Source organism: Scyliorhinus torazame, chromosome 17 (genome assembly GCF_047496885.1).
Source record: "Scyliorhinus torazame isolate Kashiwa2021f chromosome 17, sScyTor2.1, whole genome shotgun sequence".
In the NCBI taxonomy this organism is placed as follows: domain Eukaryota; kingdom Metazoa; phylum Chordata; class Chondrichthyes; order Carcharhiniformes; family Scyliorhinidae; genus Scyliorhinus; species Scyliorhinus torazame.
The window spans coordinates 106,606,807-106,633,147 of NC_092723.1; the positions used below are offsets into that span (position 1 = coordinate 106,606,807).

A 26,341-nucleotide genomic window follows, 5' to 3' on the forward strand; every position below is an offset into this window, starting at 1 on the left:
TTGTGTAAGCGGTTGTGATCAGTGCTATGTTGAATGATGACGGCCTGCTCTGCTATGAGCTGTGAGCTCAGATTCGCCAGCCAAGGTCTGACTCATGGCTATAGCTGAAGCATGCACTCCGGTGGTCACAGCCTTCGTAACGGACATTTCATCACGTGCCCGTGTGGGGTAGCTGGCGTCGGAGTGCCGAGGACTACGGTGTACGATTTTAGGAGGCAGAGGGGAAAGGGACAGCACATCCGGCACCTCTGCTGCAGCAGCAACCGCTGCATCTGCAGTCACTGTGGATGGCGTGGTGCCACCCTGTCCTGCCCGCCAGGGACGGAACAGGGGGAATCTGAGTGTTCGGGACGTCCCTTGCTGGAGGAACCGGGATGGGCCCCAGAAGCTCCTCCTCCCTTGGGGAGCCTGGTAGCCCCCGGGCCTCACTGTGGGACGGAGGTGCGATAGGAGACATGCCCCGTCGCACCACCGTCACCTGGCGCTGCCAGTCCTGGAGGCCTGCAGCGGTATCGACCACGGTCCAAATGTTCACAGAGACGGAGCCCAGAGAGTGCGACATTCCTGCCAGGGACTGTGCTATCTCAACTTGTGAGTGCGCTACGCCATCCATCACGAGCGCCAGGCAGTCTATGCTCTCCGCGCCTGACTGCTGGGACCGGGCCATGACATGGTGAGACTCGGCCAGGGCCCGGAGAGCGGCGACAATGTTGTGTTGGCTCTGGCACATGGCTACCTGTGAGAGGGCAGCCCGCTCCTGGGCCATGGATGACGCGTGCACGTGAAGCCCAACGCCTTGCAGAACCTGACCAATGGCTGAAACCGTTTCACCCATTGCCTCCACCCCGGACGCCACCCGTGCGGTGTCGGCCTGGGTGGCTGCGATGAGCAGCACCACTCCCTGCTCCTGAACGCGGATGGAGTCCTCCAACTGCGTGTGCAGGTCCTGGAAGATGGCCCTCATCCCGTTATTCAGTACCTGGGTGTCCACATGCATCGGTTGTCCGGGTGGGTCAAGTACATCCAGGAACCCGGGAACCGTCTGGGCGGCAGCTGTTTGCTGGGCCTGGGCTGCCCTCCGACCGTCCAGCCCCTCGGCTGCTCCAAACTCCACCTGCTGTACCGGCTCGGCTGTGTGGTGCGCACCAGACCGTGACCTGGGAGCCTCATAACTTATATGCCCAACCGAGGTGAGTGTCTCTGCGATGGTGAATGGTGTGGGAGACAGCAGTGCCGCAAGCTCGAGGTCATCGTCCGTTAGGAAGTCTGGTGTGCACTGGTCCCCCTCATGGCCCGGCGCAAGGTGCATGCGGCCCATGTCATGTTGCCCTCCAGGTGAATCCGTGGACTGTGTGGCAGTTCTCTGTGCGTCATCGTCACTGTCCGTCCTGTGCCCCTCAGTAGTGTCTCTGTCCGTCGTATGTGCGTCCCCGTCCAGCGTCCCATACTGAGAGGATGACCCTCCTGTCCGACCGACTGCCACCCTCTGGCGTGCGCCCCTGGGTGCGCTTGAGGTCGGCTGTGTCTAGGCCGTGACGGCCCTGGACGTTCGGCGGCTGGCCCTGGGGAACACCACGATACTGGGTTCGTTAGACACGCTGGGCCGGGTGTATGGTGGTGGTGGGGGCAGTGTGTGAGGGGGGGAGGGGATCGAGGGTGCAGTGGCATGAGTGTGGGGGGAGGGGATCGAGGGTGCAGTGGCAGTGTGTGAGGGGGGAGGGGATCGAGGGTGCAGTGGCCAGAGTGTGAGGGAGGAGGGGATCGAGGGTGCAGTGGCAGTGTGTGAGGGGGGAGGGGATCGAGGGTGCAGTGGCCATAGTGTGAGGGAGGAGGGGATCGAGGGTGCAGTGGCAGTGTGTGAGGGGGGAGGGGATCGAGGGTGCAGTGGCCAGAGTGTGAGGGAGGAGGGGATCGAGGGTGCAGTGGCAGTGTGTGAGGGGGGAGGGGATCGAGGGCGCAGTGGCAGTGTGTGAAGGGGGAGGGGATCGAGGGTGCAGTGGCAGTGTGAGGGGGGAGGGGATCGAGGGTGCCGTGGCAGTGTGTGAGGGGGAGGGGATCGAGGGTGCAGTGGCAGTGTGTGAGGGGGGAGGGGATCGAGGGTGCAGTGGCAGTGTGTGAGGGGGGAGGGGATCGAGGGTGCAGTGGCAGTGTGTAAGGGGGGAGGGGATCGAGGGTGCAGTGGCCAGAGTGTGAGGGAGGAGGGGATCGAATTGCAGTGGCAGTGTGTGAGGGGGGAGGGGATCGAGGGTGCAGTGGCATTGTGTGAGGGGGGAGGGGATCGAGGCTGCAGTGGCCAGAGTGTGAGGGGGAGGGGAACGAGGATGCAGTGGCAGTGTGTGAGGCGGGAGGGGATCGAGGGCGCAGTGGCAGTGTGTGAAGGGGGAGGGGATCGAGGCTGCAGTGGCCAGAGTGTGAAGGGGGAGGGGATCGAGGGTGCAGTGGCAGTGTGAGGGGGGAGGGGATCGAGGGTGCAGTGGCAGTGTGTGAGTGGGGAGGGGATCGAGGGTGCAGTGGCAGTGTGTGAGGGGGGAGGGGATCGAGGGTGCAGTGGCAGTGTGTGAGGGGCGAGGGGATCGAGGGTGCAGTGGCAGTGTGTGAGGGGGAGGGGATCGAGGGTGCAGTGGCCAGAGTGTGAGGCGGGAGGGGATCGAGGGCGCAGTGGCAGTGTGTGAGGGGGGAGGGGATCGAGACTGCAGTGGCAGTGTGTGAGGGGGGAGGGGACCGAGGGTGCAGTGGCAGTGTATGAGGGGGGAGGGGATCGAGGGTGCAGTGGCAGTGTGTGAGGGGGGAGGGGATCGAGGGTGCAGTGGCAGTGTGTGAGGGGGGAGGGGATCGAGGGTGCAGTGGCAGTGTGTGAGGGGGGAGGGGATCGAGGGTGCAGTGGCAGTGTGTGAAGGGGGAGGGGATCGAGGGTGCAGTGGCAGTGTGTGAAGGGGGAGGGGATCGAGGGTGCAGTGGCAGTGTGTGAGGGGGGAGGGGATCGAGGGTGCAGTGGCAGTGTGTGAGGGGGGAGGGGATCGAGGGTGCAGTGGCAGTGTGTGAGGGGGAGGGGATCGAGGGTGCAGTGGCAGTGTGTGAGGGGGAGGGGATCGAGGGTGCAGTGGCAGTGTGTGAGGGGGGAGGGGATCGAGGGTGCAGTGGCAGTGTGTAAGGGGGGAGGGGATCGAGGGTGCAGTGGCCAGAGTGTGAGGGAGGAGGGGATCGAATTGCAGTGGCAGTGTGTGAGGGGGGAGGGGATCGAGGGTGCAGTGGCAGTGTGTGAGGGGGGAGGGGATCGAGGCTGCAGTGGCCAGAGTGTGAGGGGGAGGGGAACGAGGATGCAGTGGCAGTGTGTGAGGCGGGAGGGGATCGAGGGCGCAGTGGCAGTGTGTGAAGGGGGAGGGGATCGAGGCTGCAGTGGCCAGAGTGTGAAGGGGGAGGGGATCGAGGGTGCAGTGGCAGTGTGAGGGGGGAGGGGATCGAGGGTGCAGTGGCAGTGTGTGAGGGGGGAGGGGATCGAGGGTGCAGTGGCAGTGTGTGAGGGGGGAGGGGATCGAGGGTGCAGTGGCAGTGTGTGAGGGGGGAGGGGATCGAGGGTGCAGTGGCAGTGTGTGAGGGGGAGGGGATCGAGGGTGCAGTGGCCAGAGTGTGAGGCGGGAGGGGATCGAGGGCGCAGTGGCAGTGTGTGAGGGGGGAGGGGATCGAGGCTGCAGTGGCAGTGTGTGAGGGGGGAGGGGACCGAGGGTGCAGTGGCAGTGTCTGAGGGGGGAGGGGATCGAGGGTGCAGTGGCAGTGTGTGAGGGGGGAGGGGATCGAGGGTGCAGTGGCAGTGTGTGAGGGGGGAGGGGATCGAGGGTGCAGTGGCAGTGTGTGAAGGGGGAGGGGATCGAGGGTGCAGTGGCAGTGTGTGAAGGGGGAGGGGATCGAGGGTGCAGTGGCAGTGTGTGAGGGGGGAGGGGATCGAGGGTGCAGTGGCAGTGTGTGAGGGGGGAGGGGATCGAGGGTGCAGTGGCTAGAGTGTGAGGAGGCGATGACGGGCTGGGGGGGGGGGGTCGGTGAGGACACGCAGGGTTGTCTCACTTGCTTCTGCGCCTCTGACCTGGCATGTCGCGACCTCTCGGGTGGCGGATCCCCCAGTGAGGTCCAGGGCCCTCTGCTCGTGAATGTTTAGGGGGTGGAGCACAGGAGAACCCACTCTGGTTCTCATACGCCCACGTTGGTTGTGAGCTGTCTTGTCCTGGGGTGGGGGAGGTTGGATAAAGCATCACAATTAGGCAGGTATCATCAGGGCGTGCAGATATAGGCTATATTAATGTTGGGTGAGGAGACAGTTGGAGCCACGCCATGGCATCTCTCCAGGGGGGGTCCCGATGCTCATGTGGGTCGAGTACAACGTTGTTCAGGTCCGTGTCCCGCAGACTCGGTGTGGCTCGTCGGGGCTCAGCCATCTCTCCTCCTTCCATGTGCGGACCGCGCCATTTATGGCGCAGCGCCGCAGGTCTCATTCGGGCGTCGCGCGCACGACGCTGCTTTCGAGCCACGCCCCCTGAGTTCCTCGCGGCCCCGCTCCTAGCCCATTTTCGGGCCCTGAATCAATCGCGATCGGGGCCGTTTCGTGCCGTCGTGAAACTCGACGCCGTTCACGACGGCGTGGGCTCTTAGTTGCGGGAGCGGAGAATCGCGCCCATTGTGTGCAGTTTTGGTCTCTTTATCTAAAGAAGGATGTTTGGCTGTTGAGAGTGCAGCAAAGGTTTACCAGATTGATTCCTGGGATAGCGGGACTAACTTTTGAGGAGAGATTGAGTCGGTTAGGATAATATTCGCTGGAGTTCAGAAGAATGAGGGGAATCTTATAGAAACCTATAACATTCTAACAGGGCTAGACAGGGTGGATAGAGAAAGGCTGTTCCCGATGGTGGGGGTGTCCAGAGCCAGGGACACAGTCTGAAGATATTGAGAAGACCATTTAGGACAGAGATGAGAAGAAATTTCTTCACCCAGAGAGTGGTGAGCCTGTGGAATTTGCTATCGCAGAAAGCAGTTGAGGCCAAAACATTGTGGCCGGGTTCCTCAAATCCTGCGGCCAAGTTCTGACGCCGGTGTGAAAAGTGACGGGAGCCACTCCGGGCCTCAACTGGCAGCTATCCACCCATTCCTAAGGGGCTAGTACGGTGCAGGAGTGGTGTCCGCAGCTCCGGCGCCTGAAGGCCGGCGCATCTCGGCCTACGCGACTTCGCGCATGCGCGTGGGTTCCCATCTCCGCGCCGGTCCCTGGGCAATACAGGGGCCCAGTGCGGAGGAACATAGGCCCCCCCCCCCGGAACTAGCCCTCCCGCCAATTGGTAGGCCCCGATCGCGGGCCAGGCCACCGTGGAGGCTCTCCCCCCCCCCCCCCCCCCCCCCCCCCCCGGGGTCGGATCTCCCCCCCCCCCCCCAATCAGGATGGCCCCCGCAGACAAAACTCCGAGGTCTCGCCGGGTGGGACCATACGTAACCCACGCCAGCTCGACTTGGCCGAACTCGGCGGGCACTCGGGCCGTCGAGGCCCAGAGAATCGCCGGGGTGGCGGCAATCCCATGGGCACCAGAAAATCGGCGCCGCAGAATCGGTGTGTCGGAGAATCCCGGCCTGTATGTTTTCAAGAAGGAATTAGAAAGAGCACATGGAGTGAAGGGGACCAAACGGTATGGGGAGAAAGCAGGAACATGTGACTGACTTGGAGGTTCAGCCATGATCACAATGAATGGTGAAGCAGGTTTGAACGGCCGAATGGCCTACTCCTGCTCCTATTTGCTATAGTTCTGTGTTCCTTCTCACCCACATCTGTTTGTCATACAGCATTCACTGTATCATTCCTAGGCCGCATACTTGGATCTCTCACAGGGGTCATTGGCCTTTTAATTGAGTATCCCTTTTTCTCTGCACCGTCAGCATTAAGGAGAAGAGAGATCCGGGATGAAAAGCACCAAGGGATTTTCCCACCGGAATCTTGCACACATTAGCATAAGCATCTTTTGTGGTTGCACATATGCTGCGCATTGACAGAATGAAAGCCCTTGCTGTTGATGAATACGTCTTGATGATCCTAGGTGCCTTATTTTCCAGGTGTGTGCAGTCGATCATGCCAGCTGGAGCTGAAAGCCCAAGCACCCACTCACTCTGACTGGCATCATTGGTGGCAAAGTTGGCACAATTGCCTTCCACGCTAAGCTATCGTGTCTGAAGCATTTGGAAACAGCTGACTACACTGATCTGCTGATGTCACTCACTTGATCCCTGGGAGGAGCCAGTGATCAAGTCGTTGAAAATGGTGACTCTGACAGGCAGGGGTAAAGTGTGGCCACCAGGTCAGCGAAGCAGCTAGCCTCATTCCAACAGATTATTGACCAGCTGCTGACTCGAGAACATAGTCTCCTGAAACATTAAAATTGGAACATGTCGAGGAAGCTGATCATCTACCTCTGGACCCTGTGCTGTGTGTGTGGCCTCTTTCATGCCGCACCTCACCATTGAATCAGTACAGCACAGAAGGAAGTCAGTCAACTCATCTAGTCCATGCTGGCTCCCTGTTGAGTAATCCAGTCAGTCCCATTCACCCTGATCATCTTGGTCCTCATCAGTGGTCCAATGCATATATGGCACCCATGCTAATCTAATGGATCACTAATTCACAGCGGAGATTATACCTCCAAACTTCCAAACACATGGCACTCGCTTCCCAGCACCATAAAACCATAAGATATAGGAGCAAAATTAGGTAATTCGGCCCATCGAGTCTGCTCCGCCATTCAATCATGGCTGATATGTTTCTCATTCCCAATTTCCTGCCTTCTCCCCAGCACCAGTACAGGGAACAAAGCACCCCACACGCAATAAGGCAAGGAAGCATTTGTAAGTATTCAGTACATATTGGTACAAAGTTCTGAGGGGTGTGTGCACCCACAGTGAAACCCCCACTGTAAATGAGCGATTAATATGTTGAAATTCAACGCAGCCTGATGTTAAATATGAAAGTCAATGAGCTGGAGTTAGCATCCTAACATTCTGGGCAGAATTTTACACTGCCCACTCCCCCCGCCCCCTCAGATAGATTCTGAGGCTGGGCCGAGCATACAACTGAATGGATAGGATTCCCCTCGGGAAGCCACATGCCCAATCCCAGGTGCAATTTCATGCTTGGGGCAGGCGGGCCTTGGGTGGGAACCTGCCCTTTCGCTACTTAATAGCCACTTAAAGGCCTTATCTCATCCAGCCTCAATTTTCAGATTGGTGGGACTGGGTGGAGGTAGGGTGAAAAAATGATGTTTACACTTTTCTCCACCTTGGCTGGGAAGTTGGGGGGGGAGGGGTGGGGGTTGGACACCTCCCTCTCAAGGTCCCCTCAAAGTTGGAGTGCCTTCCCCCCCCCCCCCACCCTCTGTGAGGTGGGAGCTCTGGGGCCTACTGCCCCCCCCCCCCCCCGATGTCACATTTGCTCCTCTCCTGGCTCGCCCCTCCACCCCCTTCCCCGGGTATTCCCTACCTTGCTCCCCCGGGACTTAGTGCCGCATCTGGGCCTACACCACTGTGCCTGGCTGGATTGGTGAGCTGTCAGCCAATCTGATTGGCTGACAGCTCACATGGGTGGTACTGCCTTCCAAGGGTGGATGGAAGACCTGCCCTCTGCCAATCAATGCTGAAGTGAGTGTTAAATGGCAGTGGGTGTTTGAGAGTCAGCGGCTGATGGTTTCTCGCTGATTCTCTCACCATCCTTAAAATCCTACCCACTGTTAACCTCCGGGCTTTAAACGTCACGCCCACTCCCAAGCGCAATCCACCCCATTGTCTTTGGTCTATGCCACAAACACTGTTCCCTGACCACTGACTCCATCCCTATCGCTGACCATTGTCAAAGGCTGAGGCTGACTCAATTTGTTCCAACCTTGACTGCCTGTGATTCTGATAGTGACTTCCCACCCATATCCAGTCCACCGCAAAGGCCGTTACTCTCCAAGTATGGATGAGTGCATCTGCTGCAGGAATCCTCATCCTAGCCTTTTCTATCTTCAGATGCCCTCCTGGCTGACCTCCAGAAACCTGAGCTCATTCAAACCTCTACTGCCCACAGCCTAGCTCGCACCGCGTCTTGTTCATCCATCACACCTGTGCGTCCTGTCATACAGAGGCTCCTGGTCCAGCAACACCTCCATTTTAAAATGCTCATCCTTGTTTTCAAATTGCTCTTTGGCTTCAGCCCTTCCTATCTCTATAATCTCTTGCAGTCCTAAAATCTTCCAAGAACTCTGCACTTCTCCAATTCTGGCCTCGTTCTCAACTCCAGTTTTATCTCTCCACCACTTGGCAACTCTGCAATTCTGCAGGCTCTGAGCTCTGGAATTCCCTCCCTAAACCCCTCTGCCCCTCTTTCTCTCTCGCACGCGCTCCCTTCCTTTGAGGAGATAACTAGGACCTATCTGCCTCCTGCCTTTAATATCTCCTCATCAGACTGGGTGTCAAATTTAAGAATTGCTCATGTGAAGCACCTTGGATCATGAAAGGTACTAAATAAAAACAAGTTCCTTTACTGACATTTATAATAGCTGCCATTAGCTCTTCAACAGCTTGATGTAAAGAACCTGCTAACATGGTACTTTGTATTACAGGAGACAGTTGGCACCAACACTTCTATAATACATCGCGGCACCTGTCATCAAAGTCAAGGCTGCAGTCTGTGATTTATGCTATAATACTGGAACAGTCTCTATCTCATTGTCTCCCTCTAGAACTTATGTCTTTCTCTCTGTCTGATCTTATTTTCTTTCTTTTCTCTGTCTATTGTTAGCTCCTTCCCTTTTGGCTTTTCTATCTGTCTGTCTCACTCCATTAAACACATTAAATTAAATACCCTTGATCTAGTCAAAGTGTGGTTGTTGAATGATAAAGGTTGACACTGCAGCAAGAGCTTAAAGTCAACAATCTTTACATTTAGGCAAATTCATTCAATTTGAAATGACAGGGGAGTCTTGCAAATGGAATTGTAACACTGCTAGGGTGTGAGTTCAGGGACAAGGATTACATTTGAAACGCATGGATTGTAGTTCAGTTAAAAACTGCAATCACACGTTGACAACACATCCGGAAGCTGACAGCTTTCGGCTATTCTTCAACCTCCAGTGAGGTCTGCAGAAAGGGCCTTGATTCAGGGTCGTTTAACGGCTTACGAATAAGTGCTATTAGATAAGACCCTGGCTGAGATTGCCCAACTCAGCTCAGGCAGCAGATCGAAGCTGAGGTGTTTAAAAAAAAACACCACAGAAATTGCTGGAAACACTCAGCAGGTCAGGTAGTACCTGCGGAGAGAGAATGAGTGTTAATGTTTCAGATCGATGACCTTCATTGGAACGGACGTATCTGCAGTGTAAGATGCAGCACCAGGCAATGCAATAAATTCGCCACTGAGGGATTGAGTGCCCCATGCTTAAATGTTACAGATAATTGATTTTTCCGAACACCAGTATTCTCTTATCCTGCGCATATTTTTGAATGCAATGACAATCTGTACAGGAATTGAGATGTGTTTTAAATGTGCATGTCTCTTTTCATAATAGGCCGACATGTTACGAAAAATACCAATAAGCAGTGGTATGGATCTGATGAAAGGCCTTTGGCCTGAAATATTGGGCTGGATGAGATGGGGAGGAAGTTGGGTGGGCGGTGGGATCAGAAAGTTTGATAGGGTGAGTTTCACTCAGTTGTTGCTGAAATTAATGGTAAGATTTAATTACCATTTTTGTCTCTGCTTCCTGGACACAGCCAGCTGGCCAGACTGAGAGACTGGCTGCCAAGCTATTAGGCCTTCAGTGAGAGGTGGGTGGGGGAGGGGAGGGGGCGAAGGCGGGTGTTGTAAAGGAGCAAGGAAGATCAGGACTGGAGCGGAGGAGGGGAGGAAGATCAGAATCTGGAGCCAAGGAAGGTTGGTGAGGCTGGAGTATGGGTTGATCAAAGTATGGAGCCAGGCAAGATGAAGGTGGCGAGGGTCATGGAAGGTCAGAAGGGTCGAGCCAGGCTAGTGGGAGGATTAGAGGCCTTATGGAGGAAATTGGAAGGGTTCTGGATTGTTGGTTGGTCACATTGGGTGGATGAAGCAGGAATTGGATCCAGAGGTTTCCCAAGGCCTAGGAAACGAGGCCTACCAGGATTCTGTTTTGGGTAATGCGAGACACAGACTCATTATTTCTTTAAAATAATTTTAGAGTACCCAATTATTTTTTTCCAATTAAGGAGCAATTTAGCGAAGCCCATTCACCTACCCTGCACATCTTGGCTAGTGAGGGTGAGACCCAAGCAGAGGCGGAGAGTGACCCACGGCCGGGATTGAACCGGGGTCCACAGCGCCGTGAGGCAGCTAACCACTGCGCCACCGTGCCACCCTCCCACAGACTTATTATAACTCATTTAAACTGTTAACTCACCACCTGGGAGCGGATCCCATCTCGCCTCATCCCACCTCTGCTCAAACAGAAATTAGGCTAGCTGGTGTTAGAATACAGATTTTTGGCATCTCGCCCGGCCCAAACTCTCCTATTTTTATGGATTAAATATCCATTGATTAGCACTGTTTCTGTCTCCATACATTCTGCCTGACCTAGTGAGTATTTCCAACATTTGCTCTTCTTTCAATATTCCAGCCTCTGAAGTATTTTACTTATGTTGCAGAATGATGTGCATGTGCTAATGGAGCATGGGTTGGCATTTCTGATGGGGAGTTATTTAATTTAACCTTCATTGCACCAAGATTGGATTTGGGTTTATTGTCACGTGTGCCGAGGTACAGTGATGAGTATTGTTCTGTGTACAGTCCAGACAGATCGTTCCATACACGTAAAACGTAGGACATACATAAATACACAATGTAAATACATAGACACAGACATCGGGTGAAGCATACGGAGTGTAGTACTCCTCAGTAGAGAAGATAATAACAATCTTTATTTGTGTCACAAGTAGGCTTACATTAACACTGCAATGAAGTTACTGTGAAAATCCCCTAGTCGCCACATTCAGGCGCTTGTTCGGGTGCACTGAGGGAGAATGCAGAATGTCCACTTCACCCAACAAGCTCGTCTTTTGGGACTTTTGGGAAGAAACCAGAGCACCCGGAGGAAACCCATGCAGACACGGGGCGAACATGCAGACTCCACACAGTGACCCAAGCTGGGAATCAAACCCGGGTCCCTGGCACTGTGAAACAACTGTGCTAACCACTGTGCTGCTGTGCCGCCCAATGTGTGGAGAGATCAATTCAGTCCATAAGAGGGTCATTCAGGAGTCTGGTAACATCGAAGAAGAAGCTGTTTTTGAACCTGTTAGTGTGTGTTTTCTGACTTTTGTATGTCCTGCCCAATGGAAGAGATTGGAAGCGCGAAGAATCTGGGTTGGAGGAGTCTTTGATTATGCTGCCTGCTTCCCAAGGCAGCAGGAGGTGTAGTTAGAGTCAATGGATGGGAAGCGGGTTTGTGTGATGGACTGGGCTGTGTTCATGATTCTCTGTAGTTTCTTGCAGTCTTGGGCTGAGCAGTTGCCATACCAGGCTTTGATGCAACCAGACAGGATGCTTTCTATGGTGCATCTGTAAAAGTTGGTAACAGTCAATGTGGACTTGCCAAATTTCCATAGTTTTCTGAGGAAATATAGACACTGTTGTGTTTTCTTGGCCATTGTGTCGACGTGGGTGGACCAGGACAGATTGTTGGAGTTGTGCAACCTAGGAATTTGAAGCTGTCAGCCATCTCCACCTCGGCACTATTGATGCAGACAGGGGTGATGCTGAAGATGGGGAGTTGCTGAAAAGGAAAAATCGATCCCCAACCAATAAACATGAAAGTGTAGTAACTGCAGTTATGGAGGAAAGTACGACAGTCAATTTGCGCTGCAGTTCAGGTGCTTCACTATGGAGGAGGGAGAAATCAGAGATTTCCACACTTGCTGCAGACAGGTTTCAGAACAGCATGGACAGAAATCTGAGGGTAAGTTGTGATACTGCATGCAAAGCTGAGAAAGGTCCAGGAATATTGATGTAAAAGGAGACATCCTGTCAAAGCTTGTTGCCTTTCACTCAGGAGGAACTTGCAAGAATACCAATTCTCTTTGTTGGCTTTGATTCCCCATGGCAATGCCTGGACCAATCAGAGTCAACCTATCCTATTTGAATTTAAGCAAAAGCTTTTCAGTTAACTGTTCCTTGGTGCATCTGCCATGGCAACCCCTGGACCAATCACAGTTCACTTGCCAACCAATCAGCACTCTCTTCTCGCGCAGTATAAATTATTGTTCCTTTTGCGATTTGGTATTGTGATTTTGTCCTGATGAGTATAAGGCAAAAAGCTTTAACGGGATGTCTCTTTTTACAGCAATATTCCGGAGCCTCTCCCTGATTTGCATGCAGTATCACAACTTACCCTCAGGATGTTTCTTTTTTTTTTAACAATACCCAAGTTCGGTACCACCAGGTGGCCCAGGTATATCTTTGAAAAGAAGTAACTACTCCTGGCTCAACATCCTTATTTAGTATATTAGCTGATCTTAGCTGGAGCAGTGCAGTGATCAATTGATCTGTGTTTGATAATGTGATCTATGCTCACTGTGCTGAGTCTTGGTGCAGATCCAGAGATAAGTAAACAGAAACCACAGAAAAAAATGGAAGTTGCTAGAAGCATGTGAGTAGACATTTTAAGCTTTGTATAAAACTCTGCAATTAAAGTTTTGCACACTTAGAAATTAGTGTCATCTCTGCTTTGCTCTGAGGAAGATGCAATATATAAAATATACAACAGGCAGCATTGGGTGAGATGATTTAGTTTCACACCATTATGTTAACGACATGCAAAGATACTAATTGGGAGCAGGAGGAGGCCATTCAGTCGAGCCTGTTCCACCATTCAATAAGATCATGGCTGATCTGATTCTGGTCTCAATTCCGCCTACCTCCTCGATAACATTGACTTCCTTATTGTCAAGAATACATCTACCTCTGCCTTAGAAATATTCACTGACACTGCCTCCACCTCTCTCTGGGGACAAGGGGGTTGCTGAGCAGATGCATAAAAGGTGGCTCTCCTCCTGAAAACTTGAAATTAGGCACTTCTAACCCAAAATAGCCCTCTAAACCCAGGAAACCTCCGCCAACACCACCACAGTGAAAGAAACATGCCAAGCAACAACAACAACCTGAAGGGCCGAAGACACAGCAGAGGCAGTAAAGGCCGGGAGAGAAGGACTCCAGGGAAGAGAGTTCCAAGGTTTCACGACCAAAGATGTGAAGGTCAGGTGGATTGGCCATGATAAAATTTCCCCTTAGTGTCCATGGATCAGGAGTTTAGGTGGGGTTACAGGGTTGTTCTTTCAGAGGGTTGGTGCAGACTCGATGGGCCTAACAGCCTCCTTCTCCACTATAGGGATTCTACGACCCTCTGCGAGGAAAATAAATCTAATCTGTGTCTTAAATGGTAGACCACTTATTTAAAACTGTGACCCCTAGTCCTGGACTCTCCCACAAGGGGAAGGATCCTTTCAGAATCCACCCTGTCAAGTCACCCTCAAAATCTTATATGGTTCAATAAGATCATCTCTCAATCTTCTAAACTCCAATAGATACAGGCCCAACCTGTCCAACCTTTTCTGAGGAGAGTTTAGGGGAGAATTCATGCCCGACAAATTCCGGGCAATGGCTATCTCCAACAAGAGAGATCCCCCACATTCTGGCGGGGGCCCGGGGTGAGTGATGGGGGTTACTATTGACCAGAAACGAAATTGCACCTAGGGTTGCCAACCCTCCAGGATTGTCCAGAGTCTCCAGGAACTGAAGGTCAATCTCCAGGACACAGCTGTGTACAACACTGGGGAAAAAAATAATTGAGACATTTAGAACGATTCATTTTTTTTTTTATTTTCTTTTAACAGATATGAAACTACTGAAAATGGGGAAATAAGGCTGTTTGGTTGACAGCCAAGTATCATCCAATTGGGAAATTAGTCTTCTTGCTTTCCAGTTGGTGTTAGAAGGCCTTCCGTCACAAGGATGGGTGTGTTGATGACTAATGGCTGGAGCGTGGGGGGAAATTATGTGATGAAACCTCCAGGAATACATTCAATCGCAGTTAACAACCCTAACTGGACATATAAATACTGTGGCTACAAGAGCAGGTCAAAGGCTGAGAATTTTGTGAATAGTAACTCACCTCCTGACTCCCCAAAGCCTGTCCACCATTCAAAGGCACAAGTCAGGAGTGTAATGGAATATTCTCCATTTCCCTGGATGAGTGCAGCTCCAACAACACTCAAGAAGCTCAACACCATCCAGGGCGAGCAGCACGTTTGATTGGCACCCCATCCACCATGCTAAACATTCACTGCCTCCATCATTGGTGCACAGCAGTGTGCAAGATGCCCTGCAGCAGCGCATCAAGGCTCCTTTGACAGCAGCTATGACCAACACCATCTAAAAGGACAAGGGCAGCAGATGTAAGGGAACACCACCACCTCCAAGCCACATATCATCCTGACCTGGAACAGTATTGTCTTTCCTTCACTGTCGCTGGGTCAAAATCCTGGAACTTGCTCCCTAACAGCACTGTGAGTGCACTTACACTACACGGACTGCAATGGTTCAAGAAGGCAGCTCACCACTACCTTCTCAGAGGCAGATAGGGTTGAGCGACAAATGCTGGCAAAGCCCCCATCCCATGAAAGACTGAAAGTTCATCCAGAGTTGTCATTTCTGATGCTGATGAGTGAACGTGTGTGCAGGATTGGAAGAGGTTCAGATATAATACCTCAAATCATCAAGTTAACACTCCCTGTCAAAGTTCACATTATTGATGTTCAAAAGGCATCGTGACAAATACATGGATAGGATGGGAATAGGGGGATACGACACAGGGAAGTGCTGAGGGTTTTGGCCAAGGTTGGTATCATGACCGGTACAGGCTTGGAGGGCAGATGGGCCTGTTCCTGTGCTGTATTGTTCTTTGTTCACATGGATCGAATGTTAACCCGAGTAAGAAATGAAAGGGGTTTGTCATATGTGGAGCAAAATCCCAGCAAAGCATCCTGGAGGAGCAGAAAGGAAATGAAAGGAGATCCAAAATTTTCAAACTCCGGAGGATAGGGTGAATCCTCCAGATTTGGCGGAGCCGGAGTCTCTGCTTTGGCTGGAAAGGAGTGAGGTCTGATGTGTCGCATGTCTTGGCATGGTGTGGGTATCCTTGGGTTGCTGGCTTCTGTATGCGAGGGTGCACAGTGCTGCGCCATGTCTTGTACTGTGGGTGGTGTCCTGTCATTCCCCTTTGCTTGGGATGTTCTCCGTTGCCTGGGAGTCTTGACAGGCTGAGCTGGATTTTGTACATGCAGCTTTTCCCTTTTCTTGTCCTGTGGAGGAGGGTGTGCCCCCACAGGGCTGGGGGTGTTCGTGGCTATGTCCTGGTATCCTGTTTTCCCGAGAAGCCCTGCTCTTTTTATCTATCTTTTTATCCTCGGTCATTGTTAGTGTGATGAGACCCCATCTCAATGATTTCAATTTGAACCAATTGTATGAATATCTGCTGCTCTTCTCTGTATAAATATGTGGAATAATGCTCGCTCTGCACTGTGCCGCCCCTTTCTCCTGGTGTAAACAAAGGCACTGGGTTTAATGATCAGGTGGAACCAACAGTATTGTGGTTCTCCTGTTGTTTTCTGTATTCATGTACGGTGAAGCATTTATAAAGTAGAATCACAGAATCTCTACAGTGCAGAAGGAGGCTATTTAGCCCATCAAGTCTGCACCGACCTTCCGAAAAAGCATCCTACCTAGGCGGCACGCCCACCCTGTCCCCGCAACATCGTAACCTAACCTACACATCTTTGGGCAGTAAGGGACAAATTATCATGGCCAATCCACCTAACCTGTATGTCTTTGGACTGTGGGAGGAAACCCACGCAGTCACGTGGACAAAGTGCAAACTGGCCGGGATTCTCCGACCTGACACCGGGTCAGCGAATCCCCGGGGGGGGGGGGGAGGGGGCGCGAGAATCACGCCCCGACGCCGACTTCCGCATTCTGCGGCGCTGTTTTTCAGGCGCCGGCGGGATTCCCGCCGCGCCGGTCGGAGGCCGTTGACAGCGCCCCCCCGCCAGTGATTCTCCGGGCCCCGATGGGCCGAGTGGCTGACGGGTTTGGCCCAATCCCGCCAGCGTGGATTACTCACCTCACACACGGCGGGACCAGGTAGATAAGTGTGCGGGAGCCATCCTGGAGGGGGTGCAGGGGGATCCGACTCCGGGGGGGGGGGGGGAGGGGGGCGCAACGGTGGCCCGGCCCGCAATCGGGGCCTACCGATCGGCGGGCAGGCTGGTTCCGTGGGGGCCTACTTTACTCCGCGTTGGGCCCCTGTAGGGTTCCGCCATATTGCCCGGGGGCCGGCGCGGAGAAGGGAACCCCCACGCATGCGCGGAATTACGCTGGCCGTTCTGCACATGCGCGAGATCACGCCGGCTGTTCCGCGCATGCGCGGACTCGCGCAGGCTGTTCCCCGCTGGCTGGAGCTGTGGGGATGACTCAGGCGGCAACCTAGTCCCCTAGAAAGGTGAGAATTCCTCACTTTCAGGGGCCGTTGATGCCGGAGCCGTTGGCGCCGGTTTTCCCGCCGGCGTGGGGACATAGCCCCATTTTTAGGGAATCCCGGTCCATATGTCACCCCATGTCAGATTCAATCTCGGGTCCCTGGTGCTGTGAGGCAGCAGTGCTAACCACTGTGCCACCCTAAACCATAGCCACTGCGAGCATGGTAATTGTACTAAGCCTGAGGATTTGTGTTATTTGTGAAAATGTAAAAATGTTAATCAAAATACATATTTTTCAAATCCTCACAGTCAAAGAACAGTTTTAAAAAAACATCAATAATATTTAGCTGTCAGGGTAGATTTTCTGAAATGTTTCTGGGGAACTGAAAACTGGATTGCCTCTATAATGGACGGGGAGATCCAGCTGGCCAGTTTTAGAATCCATTCCACAAAATCATCAACACAACTTCCTGAAGTAACTTCAGCGAGACTCCTGAGCTTGCGGATAAATGACCAGCAATGAGTTGATGTACAAGGAAGGGTCACAACCCCATGACTCCCAAGAGGAAAGTGTTGATTGAGACAATCACTCAAACAAAGAGTAAATCAGAAGTAAAGTGAAGAATGACCATTCCAATGTAAAGTCACAGACCTGGAACGTTAACTCTGTTTCTCTCGCTGCAGATACTGCCAGGCCCTGCTGAGTATTTCCAGCATTTTCTGTTTCTATTTTATCCAGTAGGAATTTTGGGATGCTGGGAGACTTTCTAGTTCTTCTCCAAATAGCACTGCATAATCTTTAACGTGCATTCGGAAGATTGATGGATAGAATCGCAGGTAAATATCTCATCATTGGGATGGCACCTTTGACAATGCAGCACTCTCTCAGTATTGTAAGGTAAGTCCAGGCTATCTGTCCAAACACTGGCCCAGCGATTTCTTTTTTAATACATCTTTTTCCTTGTCCAAGGAATGTGAACATTGCTGGCTCAGCCACCATTAATTGCCCTATTGCGCTTGAGAAGGTGTTGGGGAGCGGCCTTCTTGAACCGCTGTAGTCTCTCTGGTTAAGGTATACCAGGATGATCAACCGTCTCTTATTTTATGGAATTGTCCTGGAATTGAGGCCGCTGTTTCATGTCCTGGTCTGCATGCTGATTTTCTTGATTTTTCTTTCATTCTTTCACAGGAAATGGGCATCGCTGGCTAGGTATTTTTATTGCTCAATCATAAACACCCTTGAGAAGGTGGGGGTGAGCTGCCTCTTGAAACACTGCAGTCCATGTTGGGGGTAGGGGGAGTTCAAGGATATTGACCCATCGGCAGTGAAGGAACGGCGATATATTTCCAAGTCAAGATGGTGTGGGGTTTGGAGGGGATCTGGCAGGTGGTGATGCCCTCATGTGTAAGCTGCTCTTGTCCTTCAAGATGTGATGTGGAGATGCCAGCGTTGGACTGGGGTGAGCACAGTAATTCGCCTGAGGAAGGAGCAGTGCTCCGAAAGCTACTGATTCAAAACCTGTTGGACTTTAACCTGGTGTTGTAAGACTTCTTACTGTCCTTCTAGATAGAAGGAAGTTTTGGGAGGTGCTGTTGAAGGAACCTTATTGAGTTCTTGCAGTGCATCTTATAGATGGTACACACAGCTGCCTCTGTGCATCGGTGGTGGAGGGAGTGGATGTTTGTGGAAGGTGTGCCAATCAAGTGGGCTGCTTTGTTCTGGATGGTGTCGAGCTTCTTCAGTGTTGCTGGAGCTGCACTCATCCAGGCAAGGGGAGAGTAATCAAACCACACTCCTGACTTATTAGATGGTGCACAGGCTTTGGAGAGTCAGGATGTAGACTATTCTCTGCAAACTTCCCACTCTCTGACTTGCTCTTGTAGCCACAATATTTATATGGTTGGTCCAGTTCAGTTTCTGGTCGATGGTAACTCCCAGGATGTTGATAGTGGGGGATTCAGTGATGGTAATGCCATTGAATCTCAAGGAGAGATTGGTGAATTCTCTCTTGTTGGAAATGGTCATTGCCTGGTACTTGTGTGGCATGAATGTTACTTGCCACTTGACAGCCCAAATCTGAATGTTGTCCAGGTCATAGTACACATGGACTGCTTCACTATCTGAGGAGTCACGAATGGTGCTGAATATTGTGCAGTCATCAGTGAACATACCCACTTCTGACCTTATGATGGAGGGACAGTCATTGCTGAAGCAACAGAAGATGGTTGGACCTAGGACACTACCCTGAGGAACTCCTGCAGTGATGTCCTTATCTGCGTTGATTGATCGGCAACCACCACAACCATCTTCCTTTGTGCCAGGTATGACTCCAACCAGCGGAGAGTTTTCCCCCTGATTCCCATTGACTCCAGTTTAGCTAGGGCTCCTTCATGCCACACTTGGTCAAAAACTGCCTTGATGTCAAGAGTAATCACTCTCACCTCACCTCTGGAGTTCAGCTCTTTTTGTCCATGTTTAGACAAAAAGTGTAGTGACGGCAGAAGCTGAGTGGACCTGGCAGAACTTAAATTAAGCATCAGTGAGGATGCCAGTTCCAAGCCAGGATGATTTGTGACTTGGAAGGGAACTTGCAAATTGGTGGTTTTCCCATGCATTGTCTGCCTTTGTGCATCTACGTTATAGAGGTCATGGGTTTGAAAGGCATTGTCGAAGGTTAGCAAGTTGCTTTGTGTAGCAGATTCACATTGGTGCCACTGTGAGCCGATGACGGGCGTGAAAGGTGAAGTTGATGGATGGGGTGCCAAGCAAGCAGACTCCAACTTGAGTATTATTGGAGTCGCACTCATCCAGGCAAGCTGGGATATAAGCGGTGGGTTGTTGTATGTGGTGAGGCAATGTTGTATTTCAACCATCAATTCCATCGGAAGGTATTCCGTTTACTAATTGGGAATATTTTCCAATTTGTCAATGATACTTTAAATTTTAAATGTTTGATTATTGGACAGCTTGGGCGAGATTCTCCGACCCCCCGCCGGGTCGGAGAATCGCCGGGGGCTAGCGTGAATCCCACCCCCGCCGGTTGCCGAATTCTCCGGCACCAGAGATTCGGCAGGGGCGGGAATCGCGGCGCGCCGGTTGGTGGGCCTCCTCCCCCGCGATTCGGCCCAGATGGGCCGAAGTCCCGCTGCTAGAATGCCTGTCCCGCCGGCGTGGATTAAACCACCTACCTTACCAGTGGGACAAGGCAGCGCGGGCGGGCTCTGGGGTCCTGGGGGGGGCGCGGGGCGCTCTGGCCCCGGGGGGTGCCCCCACGGTGGCATGGCCCGTGATCAGGGCCCACCGATCCGCGGGCGGGCCTGTGCCGTGGGGGCACTCTTTTCCTTCCGCCTTCGCCACGGTCTCCATCATGGCGGAGGCGGAAGAGACTCCCTCCACAGCGCATGTGCGGGGATGCCGTGAGCGGCCGCTAACACTCCCGCGCATGCACCGCCCGGCAATGTCATTTCCGCGCCAGCTGGCGGGGCACTTCCGCCAGCTGGCCGGGCGGAAATCAGTCCGGCGTGGGCCTAGCCCCTCAAGGTTAGGGCTGGGCCCCCCAAGATGCGGAGGATTCCACACCTTTGGGGCGGCGCGATGCCCGACTGGTTTGCGGCGTTTTGGGCACCGGTCGGCGGACATCGCGCCGATACCGGAGAATTTCACCCATGTTCCATTTACCCAGTGGGCAACTGAGCCATTCAGGCAATGCCGCCAATGCCAAATTCAATCCATATTTTGCGATGTTTGAGGCATTGGAGGGAATATAACAATTGGTCCCAGTGCCCCTGAATTGTGGGAGGGAAAGCGTTGAGCCATATTGCTTTTGCTAATCGTTATGTCATTGGGTAGCAGGTCAGGTTTGCGGACAATGCCCCCTCCGAGTTAAACAGCTCACCAACTTTCGTAGCTAAGCCTGGGAACATTAATTATAATGATCAGTGACCATGGAACATGCACGAGAGAGGCAACAACCACACAAGAGCAGCACAAGTTGAGAATTGGCAAAGAAAAAGGGATTGGTCCTTAATGAAGGAATAACCAGGACAATCAAATGGAAATGGAAGTACAGAATCAAAGAATATCTGTGTTTTCTCTCCTGGTAGGTTTGAAATCAATTTTGTGTGCGACAGAAGTGAAGAAATAGCATTCCATTTTACCCCACGCTTTACCGAGTCCCTGCTTGTGTGCAATTCCTACCTGGCTAACGAATGGGGTGAGGAGGAACAGGTCACATCATGTCCACTTGAGGTGGAAGAACCATTCCAGGTAATGATTTAGTGCTTTATTAGTGATAAATTTTGCAAATAACACAACATTTATTTTCAGCGTAAGGTTTGGCAGCATCTCGTTTGTGGAAAGCCACGGTTATTACCCAAGCCTGAGGCAAAACATTCTGTTCTTATAAAGACCGAGATGATCCAGTTATTGCTGGATTCCATTCCCCAATTCCCCGTGGCTCTCTCAGGCTCATCGGAATGGTGCATTAACCACGGTCGCTGGGACTACACTCCACTCCCTCCCACTCTGTAGGTCTCAGCATTCATCCTCGTCGTTGTTGGATCCACTGAAGTATTACTCTGAAACCATAACATGAAATTGGCCATTCACCCCAATCAGGCCACGTTGAAATAATGCAACCAATCGTCTTAATTTCCCGGGCCTGATCTCTTTCCACCATCCTTTACTCCCCTTCCCTTCCAATATGAACCTCTTCTTAAATATTGGCGTTTGACCTCAATTTCCACAATGGGGCACAATGTTGCATCAGAAAGTGACACCAACTTTCATCAGAGGGAGTTAAAGAAAAGAAAGGTTTGCATTTATGTAGCACCTCTCATGAACTCAGAATGTTTTCAGAGGAGGTTCCTCCGAGCTGAATTCAGTGTGGTTACAGGTCAGCAGTGCTGCATAGACTGTGAAATGGCAACGTCTCACCACAGGACTGATTTTTTTTCTTGGAGGAGGTCTGCAAAAGGGCGGAGACAGTGGGCATCAACGCCTGGGTCATTTTGGTACCGATGCAAAATCAACGGCAGTGATCATAGTGACAGAGCTGTTCTGGCATTGGAGCAAGGCTGACAATCTTCACAAAGAAGCTTGCATAGACATGCAACGGCAGCCTTGAACAATTACACAGAGCTCTTCGGGAAGGCGTTTTAAGGATGTACCTAGTGGTCTTCTGCCACATGGTCTTTTCTTGTCGCCTCCACATGCTATTGTTCTTTCTCCTCATCCATGGGATAGAGACGTACTCCCACCCAGGGAGACAAAACAATACAAGGAATGAGATGGGACTGTAACCCAGTGGAGGTCTGCATCAGACTAATATTCATAACAGTGGCAGGAGAGGTGGGGTCAGATTGGAAGAACATCTATGAAGGCAGAGCTCACGAAGCAAGGCTTGGGGACAAAACTCTCCACCTATTAATTTCTGCCGGAGCCAGGTAACTGAGGAAGCAGATGAACCTGTTGTATATTGGTCTCTTTTTCCCAAGGTGTTGTAGTGGTGTAACAGTGGGAAATTCTCAGGAATACAGCCACTAAGTGAGGTGCTCCTATGGAAAACAAAAACCTCATGGGTCTCGGGCAGGTCAATCATCACAGCTTCACATCTAGAACATTAACAGGGCTCGAGTTAGATAATGCGGTAAATGCAAATTTAATTGACCATTACAGTGAAATGTGTGCTAAAGATTGAGAGGAAATTCAGGGCCCAGTTATAGGTCTTTCCTTTGATCACTGCTGTATTAGTGTCTTTCAAAGCCTCACAACTATCTGTGCAGGGATGTTTTCTTGTGTTCTCTGTCCCAAATCTCCTACAATTAATCTTGCATCTAATGGGGGAATAGCCTCCTCCAAGAAGATTCTTGGGCATCAGGGGCCTATACAGGCCCCAATCCCGATGGATTCTGAGGTCCGCCCACCTGTTTGACCTCCACAGAAGCAGCCAATTGATAGGCAGCCTCAGGAAACCCCATTCAATTAGGGATGGCAGGTAGAAGGGCCAATCGGATGGCTCGCGGCTGTGTCATGGAGAGGGGGCGCTACCAGGTACATTAGAACATATAGTGCAGAAGGAGGTCATTCGGCCCATCGAGTCTGCACCAACCCAATTAAGCCCTCACTTCCACCCTATCCCCATAACCCAATAACCCCTCCTAACCTTTTTAGTCACTAAGGGCAATTTATCATGGCCAATCCACCTAATCTGCATGTCTTTGGACTGTGGGAGGAAACCGGAGCACCCGGAGGAAACCCACAGAGACACGGGGAGAACGTGCAGACTCCGCACAGACAGTGACCCAGCGGGGAATCGAACCTGGGACCCTGGCGCTGTGAAGCCACAGTGCTATCCACTTGTGCTACCGTGCTGCCCACATCAAGAAAAACCAAGATAGAGACAGCCTCTGGGGATTTCTTAAATTGCTAAAAGTAAGCGTGGTCACAGCTGCCGGGCCATGTTTGTGGAGCGGGTAACATCTCCACAGGTTAATCGGCGACTCCCGCTCTGGCCTTCGGGCATTCCCCGCACTCCGGAAGGGGTGATGGAATTAAATGGGTCTTCCTTGGCTCACCCCCTGCCTGCCGCTGGGAGGCCACCTCCAGGCACCTGCCAGGCCTGACCTCAGAGGCCTCAATACCAATTTCATGTCCAGGCAATAAGAAACATTTTCACCTGGAGTATTGCCAACAGTGCAGAGCCATCGCCAAGCTGCACAGAAGTGCCAGCATAGAGGAGCTGTGGAGCGGGGAGCACGGTGGCACAGTGGTTAGCACTACCGCCTGATGGCACCAAGTCACTGTCCGTGTGGAGTTTTCTCCCGGTGTCTGTGTGGGTTTCACTCGCATCATCCAAAGATGTGCAAGGTAAGAATTGGCCACATTAAATTGCCCCTTAATTGGGGAAAAAATGAATTGGGTACTCTAAATTTATAAGAATAAACAAAATAATAAAATAGAGGAGCTGTGGAGGTGGGTTTGACACATCTTCTGACTCAGCAAGAGGACTACTCACACTGAGACAAGTCAAGGTTTGCAAAAATCTTTAGATGTTTTAACACTGTAATAAAGTGATAATTAATGCCTGCATTACCATCTTGTGTCTAACATATATCAATCACATTGTCAATACCACACTTCAAGTGCTAGAATTTGCAACGGATTTAGAGCCATGACTAAAAAAAGGCAATCATTGACAAGGAGCCTTAAATTTTAACATATGCACAATAGCCCTATCAGCAACCTCCGCAATATATCTTTTCTTCTTCAGTTACCTGCCCGAAGCCAGCTCTGGCCCACGGTGCCACGACCTCCAACAAGGGTGGGGCAAGGAGGAAGGTCTCGCAAACCTACTCCAGCCAGAATGAGAATCGAAGCCCATGCTAATGGAACCAATCTGACCCACTCTGGCCTTCCAGCCATCCAGCTCCCCTAGTCTGCAGTGCTGTGGCAACATGCACTTTTACATTCATGTTGTAGTTTTGAAGCTATGGATAATGATGGTGGAGGCTCCAATTTTTTTTCCATCACATGGTTGACCAGGAATATCTCCCACCCTTACCACCTGCCTCTGCATTGGAAGGATTTACAGGTTGATGCTCAGCTTGTTTGGCTGTGTTATCAATGCACTTTCCTCAACCAGCAAGTCCCGGGATGGGAATTGAACCCAGAGGCAGAGATGCGACTGCTGCTCCACAAGACTTCCTTCAACAATTTATAAATAGGTTAAATTACTGGAAATGTCTATTGAAAACACTTGGCTTAAAGAAGCAGGCCAGGTAAGTAACTAAATATCATGCTACAGACAACTGGTGAGCAATGCCATAGGTGAGCCAACAGATACAGAAATAAGACCCTCAAAGATAACTGAAATGACAGGGCAAGTTTTTCTTTAAAGCACTACCATATTTTGGAGAGTTGAAAGGCCAAATAGGAACTGAGTTGGATGCACTGCAAAATTCCTTACGTCACCCCAACAACACAACTCCATTAAAATAAAACATATTACTATTTCCCACAAACAAGAAATACTGGAAATGCATATCAGGCCCATTAGCATCTGGAAGTGAAAGCTTTAGGGTGAAACTCTTTGTCAGAATTGGCATGGTTAGCCAGAATAGTCACTTTGATGAACTGGCCAGCATCAGTGGGGATGCTGGATGGGGGTAAGGCGCTAGTTGTGTTGCGATAGGAGATTAATAACAGAAGTCAAGAATTCTGACATATTTCAGATTTCCAGCATTTATATTTTCTCTATCATTGCACATAAAGAATTACAGAGAAATACAGAGACAGGGCATTTGGCCCACCTGGTGCACACCTGCCTCTTTCAGGCCCAATTTTAACTCTGAGCAGCCGGCAAACGCCTATGGAGGGTTAAACACGAATCCTGAGCCAATTTAATTGCCAGACCTTGTTTTGCATTTGGCAGAGCCGTGTCACACGCAAAAGCAGATGCAGGCACTGTGCCTGAGAGCACCAAGAACTCGATGCAGACCTAAAGGGGCATTCCAGTTCCGCTTCAAGTACCCGCAGGAAAGTTGAATAAAAATCCTACCTTGGCCTCCGAGTTAACTTTGAGCCATAGCGTCAACGACATCATGTGGCTATGGTGTTTGAATGTAAAGTAGGCCCACATCCCCTCGTCATGCACGGCCCCCTCATGCATGTTTTGAGATCAGTAAAAATGGTGGAGGGCATGAATATATTGGGAAGTTAGCACAATGCCCCAGGCTGCCAGAGTCAGCTGGGTTAAAATACGGCCTTCTGTCCATCAGATAAACTTGGTAAACGTTACACTTGAGACATAATTAATTTGAACTGTAATTCGTTCCTCGGCTTTCACGAGTTCACCTGTTTAATTCTGTTCATATGACAGGTTGATATATATTCTGATGAAGAATATTTCCACGTTTTGCTTGACGGAACTGCGATCTGTCAGTTCAAACATCGCATGGAGGAACTCAACTCAATCACCAAGTTGCAGGTGCTGCATGATGTCAACATTTGCTCTGTAGAATTCGCCAAAAAAGCCTTTCTCTAAATGTTCTGAAACGCCAAGATGCCAGATGTCCTCTCAGCAAACTAGAGAGCTGCAGAGATTTGAATGTTGGACAGTACAGAGCTCCCAAATGGAAAACCTACTTATGAATTGTCAGTGTGAATGAAAGACCTGAGCAAGATCAATTGCAGACGATCATGCTTCAAAAGGTCAAAAACTTCCTTTTGCTCATGGACTGTTGACAGAGTCCTTAAACTTCACTTTACAATCCGTTACTACCACCATAACGCAAATATCAGTAAATGAAGGGGTTTTAAGAGAAAATCATCTCCAGCTTGAAACAAAAGAACATAAAATGCAGAAGATACTTATTAGAATAACTAACCAGTTTATGAACTTGATTACACATTGGTTGTTGCACATTATTAATAAAACATCAATTTATTTCCCAAAAGCAGTTGAAAACTTTTGTTAATTAGTACTTAAACTCTATTATTAACAGCATCTTATGCTTGTGGTATAAACCAAAGTGTGTCTCAGTAATATAAAGGAACATTTTGGATTCAATTGTAACCCGTCTAGAGGCTTTATTCATTCTTGGGATATGAGCATCTGTAATCATTCCAGGAAGCACAGGCTGAAATGCAAAGATGGTTTATTCTCCAACACAAGTAAAATTGCAGCCGTGATGTACAAAACAAAACAAACTGTTGGTCCGGGTCTGGGGGGGGGGGGGGGGGTCGATATTTATGGCCCCGCTGGTGATCCCTTATTGGATGGGC

At 51.0% G+C, this 26,341-nt stretch overlaps 1 protein-coding gene across 1 annotated transcript in view; it reads left to right on the plus strand.

The window, feature by feature from the left end:
- The window catches only part of grifin (galectin-related inter-fiber protein), a 49,373-nt gene extending 23,360 nt beyond the window's left edge, over nt 1-26,013 (plus strand). Inside the window, exons 3-4 of the mRNA XM_072480834.1 lie at nt 20,662-20,824; nt 25,437-26,013. Coding sequence (XP_072336935.1) covers nt 20,662-20,824; nt 25,437-25,601 — 328 coding nt within the window. The 3' untranslated portion in view covers nt 25,602-26,013. The remainder of the gene's footprint in view (nt 1-20,661; nt 20,825-25,436) is intronic.
- The last annotated feature ends 328 nt before the right edge of the window (nt 26,014-26,341 follow it).